The sequence below is a fragment of the Limulus polyphemus genome, unplaced genomic scaffold, assembly GCF_000517525.1.
Source record: "Limulus polyphemus unplaced genomic scaffold, Limulus_polyphemus-2.1.2 Scaffold8156, whole genome shotgun sequence".
Lineage (NCBI taxonomy): Eukaryota > Metazoa > Arthropoda > Merostomata > Xiphosura > Limulidae > Limulus > Limulus polyphemus.
Genome location: NW_013673766.1, coordinates 20,468 through 26,773, shown reverse-complemented (window position 1 = coordinate 26,773; position 6,306 = coordinate 20,468). Strand labels below are relative to the sequence as shown.

Below are 6,306 nucleotides of genomic sequence, written 5' to 3'. Positions count from 1 at the left end.
ATAATTTAACCTTAATCTGTTTATCAGTCTAGTCACGAAGGATGTGAAACACTGATAAACAGATTAAGGTAAATTCTAAGTTCTAGTCAATTAAGGTAAATTCTAAGTTGTTTCACATAATTCGTGACTAGACTGATAAACAGATTAAAGTAAATTATAAGTTGTTTCACATCCTTCGTGACTAGACTGATAAACAGATTAAGGTAAATTCTCCAATCAGAGCAATGGTGACCCCACGAACACCTAGCTTTAGCGAAACGTCGGCTTGAACTTTACCTGGTTTGTAGGGTTTGAATGTGATGTTGGTATTAATGGTTCCTACTTCCCACTCATGCCCGTATAATGACACTGTCAGAAAGAAAATGTAATTATTAAGACTATAATCAAAATAAGAAATAAAAAAAACAGGTTAAATCATCTTCAAATCACATACGGTAAGTCTGGGGCCCAGGAACCGCTGAGGAGACGCGATATATTTTCAAAATGATCGAAACACGTCTTTCAAGTTACCTTGTCAGCTGAAGAGTACTGATCTTAACACTATATCCCAATATTACTTCTTAAGTTACCATGGCACCTGAACGGTGGTTGCTCTGACAATATACGTCATTAGACACCTGAACAATGCTAAAACTGTATGTTATTACAATTCTGTGAAATGCTGTTACAACAGTAAAAGGGAATTACAGTAAGAACAAAACAGACAACAATAACTTAACCAAAAGTAACTATCTTCCTCTATCTGTAGGATGTTATAAGGTCATAAAGATCTTTAGCCATGAAAGTTTTAGGGGTCCTCCATTAGGGTGTTATAATGACATGGAGGCCTTCAGTGTTATAATATCATTGGGTCAAGAAAGTTTTAGTACCTTTGTCTTATGATACGTTTCGATGCTAATAATAAACATTAATCACACTAAGACTCACCCTAGATGTAAACTAATCTACACTTCTGTATCAAACGTCAAACGGCATCAAGTTAATAACAGTACACTGTGAACTCTTTAAGTTGAATAAACCTTGTGTTGTTATTCAAAGCTTAACTTGGAGGATACTTATGGATATAGTTGATTTAGCTACCATTAAAACCTAAAAATAATGTTCATTTGTATGTGCCCAACTAGTTTTGTTTTTATGGCTGCATCAGATAAAATACACTGTATTGGTCCAGCGTTTGAAGAGAAACAATACACAAGATATAACAATCAAATCTCATGGTGGCAACAATATTACAACTATGTCGTTAATAGTAGACTAAGATTAATTACTGGGAAGGATTGTGTTTCGTCGTGGTAGTGATCCGGATTCGGTCCTGGGTCTTCTTGATAGGAATCTTGAAATGCTATCAACTTGTTCAGGGTCTCCGGAAAATTAGTAGTTAGTTAGTAATTAGTATCTAGCAATTAATCAATAATTATACATGACAACGACTGATATCTTATTTCCACAATCTTGTCATAATTACTTAACATTAAAAAGACATTTTACGTATTCCTTTTAAGCTTAACAAATATTTTAATACAGTGAGTCGACGACGCGAGAATAAAATCACAAAACATAAAGCTGCTGTACCTACGTAATATTGTTGTCCCGATGAACAGGCTCACGAAGAAGCGCATGCTCAGAAAAATCCGCTACAAAAACAAAATACGTAAACATAAAAAACTTGGTGAAAAGTACAAGAACTTGGGGAAAGTCTTAACACTCATTTTATTTCTTTATTTACTTTTTTTTCCCTATGGCTCAGCGATTATTATGAGAGCTTATAACGCTGAAAATCGAGTTTTCATATCTTCAATGAACAGAGCACAAATAGCCAATTGTGTAGCTTTGCGATTAACAACAAACACTTTTAATATATTGGTACAGACTTATACTTTAAGAAACAGATATATTGACTATTTTTGTTGATCTTTTATCATTTAACAAAAGTGGATTTGCGGTAAGTCTGACAGGTTATAACACTAAAAATCTGTTTTCGATACCTGCTGTGGGTACAGCACAGATAACCTACTGTGTAGTTTTATGCTTAACAATAAACAAAATAAATCAAATAAAGATCAGGATAAATGTTAGCAGGTTTATGCAGCATTGTTTCTTAAAGAACAGACTAAACAAAACATCACTCCAGATAAATTATTTTATTTATTACCTATTACTTTCCAATATTCCGCCTGTCGGCAATCGTCAGAGACACAATCGACACATACTGGCCATGAAAAATCCGCCGGGAAGAATATTGAGAGTAATAAATTAGCAAATTATTTGGGTATTCAAATTATGCAATAACATCTATCAGAAGAGCAGCTAAAATTCTACAAAAATAATAAACTTGCAAAACGTGGGTAAAATTAGTATCTTTAGTGCAACAGGATTTCTAGAATAATACAAAAGACTTCTAACCATCGACACCGAAATCTAGCATAAGTCCACTTGCCTTAGGCCTAACAATAACATTAGTTCAGCCTATATTCGATAAAAGACATAAATTAACACTGTAACTTGTGTAAGTTTTCTGCTTTGGTTTAGTTAGGGTTAAACTTTACCGTACTTAATACTATCAGTAAATAAACTTATAATGTTATTCAACAACCTTAACAGTAGACCTTTTTAAAAACTCAGATAATCTTTTAATATGTTATTATACTAAATATCTACTAAAGTATATTTACATCCTCCTTTTTGTTGACATCCGTTGAAATTAAGTGCGCGCACATTTTCAGGACAGACAAAACTGAGTAGTATTGTAATGGATAGTCTGTAAGGTTGTTTTGTGTGTTACTTAAGAAATAAACCCACAACTCTAGTCAGCTCTACAATATTTGAAAAACGTATGAATCTTTTTTCTTCTAACCCTCAATCTATTTGTTTCGTTGATTTTTACGCAAAGCTACTCGAGTGTTATTTGTGCTAGCCGTCTCTAATTTAGAAGTGATAGACTAGAGGAAGGTAGCTAATCATCCACAGCCCACTCTTGTGGTCCTTTAATAAAAAATAATGGAATTGGCTGTTACATTGTCCCGATAACTGGAAGGGCGTATACGTTCGGTGATAGGATTCGAACCCGCAGATTACGAGTCAATGCTCTAACTACCAGCCCCCCCCCCCCCTGCATTTGTGTGGAAAACATTGAAAAATACTTGGTGAAAGTTGGTATCATATCAAATTGGTTATTATAATTGTATCTTGTACTGTGCCACCGAATGTTTTGAAATTATGGTCAAAAGTGTAATATACTAAAAGAAATTATGCCCACGAAGAATTGAAATACACGCCATGCGTATTGTATTTGAAATACGATCATTATTACACAGTACAACATCATGAACTCCTTATGAACTTATAATAATAACGATGAAAACAAAATAGTTCATAAATGTAAGGCGGTTTCAGCGCCATCTGTGGCAATTCCTGGATAAATATAACTACATATTTATGAAATTAAATAAACATAGTTTTAATATGCATCTCTTAAATTTGTAATAGTGGAGAGTTGGTTGACTTTTACTTCAATCTTTCTTATAATTAGAATCCACTAGAGAAAAAGTATAAACGAAGAAAAGTGTTTCGTATAATAAAACCTTTAGAGTTTAAATATAATATGTTATAAAAGCAACGCTTTATACAATAACTATATATATCCTTAGAATAAGTTATAAAAACAATGTTTCCTACAATGAAATCTCTACATGTCCTTAGAGTAAGTTATAAAAGCAACGCTTCCCACACTAGGATGTGAATTAACAGATAAACCATGATATTATGAACAGCAAAAACTTCTGAAACTCCGAATATCTTATGAAAACTCGGAGTATCCTTTTAAGATAACATGTCACAATCTATTGGTGGATTATTGCATTGTTTTGTTATAAATAACTAGAAGTACAGCGTAGATAAGAAATAAATAATATAATTATTATATTATTTATATATAATTTACCAAAAAATCCGTTGGTTTGGTTGATAAAAAACAAATTCTGACAGCTAAAATACTAATTATTTTTAAAATGATAATATAAAAATCACCACAGTACTCCAGAGGGGGTTTATTCATTCGAACCAACGTTTCACTTATCATAACCACTAGCTTTGTAAATGTTGTAACAGTGAAATGTTGGATTAATTAAAGGAATTATTTTTAGGGTCCTGTGGTAGGTATATATACTTTTACATTAAATATAATTATAAAAATGCCTTTAATACCTCCTTAGCAAGATGTAACGAAATATATTTAAGGTCTTACCGATCTGTCACGAAATCCAGGCAATACGATAATATACGAAACACACAATATAGCAGAAACCATGATTATTAAAACAGTACTTAAATCCAAAAAATCAAGCGATTGTCCATCTGTAAATATAGTTGTGTGCCCCAGAAACCTAGACATTATAAAATATATCGCTATACAAAAAGACCTGGAGTTAATGAATCGCGCAGATTCGCAAGATTTCTCTCGTTTCAATTCTGTTAAATAGTAAACATGATGGAGCTCAGTCTGAGAGTTTCATGCTAAGAACACAGTTGTTAATAACATAAACAAGTTATAACGTAACACTTCTTGACATGTGGATCCTCGGGAATTCAATCGAACTCGGTCTTGTTTCATGATTCTTCACAATACGCCTATGTAGTATCCACCAACTCTGGCTCTTCCGTTGTCTTGATTAATACTGAATAAAATAAAAGTAAATTGAATTAATTTTTCGCTTTGTTACCCAGAGGACATGTCTAAGTTTAAAGTGTGAACTGGATGAATAGTTCACGAAATCCACCAAAAACTAAGCGCTCTAATAAGCCTCCTAAATAACAGAAATATAGAGAAAACTAGCACGTAAATATAACATAACGACTAAATTTATTTTCACTTCTAATATAAATAAGGAGCGTAACTATGACGAGTAACGTGAAGAACATGTTCGTATTGCCACGTAAATATTTAGCTGAGAATAGCCTGAACAATAGGTTCATATAGTCATATAGATAATTTACCTCTCCGTGTATTATTGTTTTAAACAATAAGTATATAACCTGATTAGGTAGTTTCGTATTATCACATAAACAGGTTAACTGGGGTTAATTAAAGTAACAAAGATTACAGATTTTAATTGATAATTCTAAAATTTGGCTATAGTAATAATCCGCTACTTACCAGTTAAATACAATAATTTTCTTTAATGTATCATGCACGTAAGTAAGTATTATAAGAAGGAAGTTTTCTGCACAGGATTTCCTTTTCGACTTCCTTTTGAATCATGGAGGAGGCGGTTTCGCTCCTGACAGAAAATATTTAGTACCGTTTGCTTGCTACACTTTGTTTGTTATTAAGCATAAAGCTACACAATGGGTTATCTGTGCTCTCGAGTTTCAAAACCAAATTTTTAATGCTATAAGCCCTGAGATACAGGGAGTGAATAACTATATATTACTGCAGTTTATTTGTACATTACATCCACTATTTTGCGAGATGAAGTCACCAGTATTATACGGGAAAAAAAATCGTCTGGAGTAACATAATGTAATAAATTCACAGCTCTAGTCTACACTACAATTTATGAAAAATGAAAGAAATTTCAACTTTTCATTTGCTATTTAATTAATATTTACTTCCAATTAGAGCAAGCTACCTACTTAGAGTGAAACTTAAAATGAATCTGGTTTTGAGTATAGCTAATCATGTATGTTTTTCTTACGTATACAGATTAAAATACATTCTTTCACCAATTACGTTCTCTCGCTTTTAACAATATTTTCGGTTGAAAACCAAATAATATCTTACGAGGTTTAGCCAGCTTAAGATTTTTCGTTTAATTAGTCCTAAGGTCATATATTAAGCTAATAATGAAAGAAAAATATCTTTACTAAAAGTGTAATAATAGAATTTTAAAAATAGTGAAACAAGTTAGCCAATAATGTTAATGAAAGTAACATTAAAGAAATAACAGAATAAACGTTACTTATGCTCGTTGAACAATGTGACATCACTATAACCTCTTTAAAACGTCTTATGACCAATGAAAATCCATTAAATGACTCCAGCAATGTAGTTTCAGAAAAGTTTTTCATCTGAGATACATTACTGTACAAGGGTTGCTGCTTAGGTTTGGAATCAAATATCAGGACAATAATAAGAGCTCAGCTAAAAACTAATGTTTATGGAGATAAAAAATAAGAAATTTAACATATACCTGAATAGTACAATAAATCGCTAGAACAATGTTACTATTGTTACGACAGCGGAAGTCACGTGACGCTAGTAACACGTCATGATATTCTCGAAGGTTCGTGAATGCTCGAGTGTTTACT

At 32.3% G+C, this 6,306-nt stretch overlaps 1 protein-coding gene across 1 annotated transcript in view; it reads right to left on the bottom strand.

The window, feature by feature from the left end:
• LOC106475155 (dual oxidase maturation factor 1-like) overlaps window positions 1-5,209 on the bottom strand; it is a gene marked incomplete at its 3' end in the record, with an annotated part of 10,420 nt that extends 5,211 nt beyond the window's left edge. Inside the window, exons 1-4 of the mRNA XM_022379350.1 lie at window positions 5,153-5,209; window positions 4,244-4,673; window positions 1,577-1,634; window positions 214-348 (exon numbers count right to left, since the gene is read on the bottom strand). Of these exons, the coding sequence (XP_022235058.1) occupies window positions 214-348; window positions 1,577-1,634; window positions 4,244-4,390 (340 nt within the window). The remainder of the gene's footprint in view (window positions 1-213; window positions 349-1,576; window positions 1,635-4,243; window positions 4,674-5,152) is intronic.
• Between the last annotated feature and the right edge of the window lie 1,097 nt (window positions 5,210-6,306).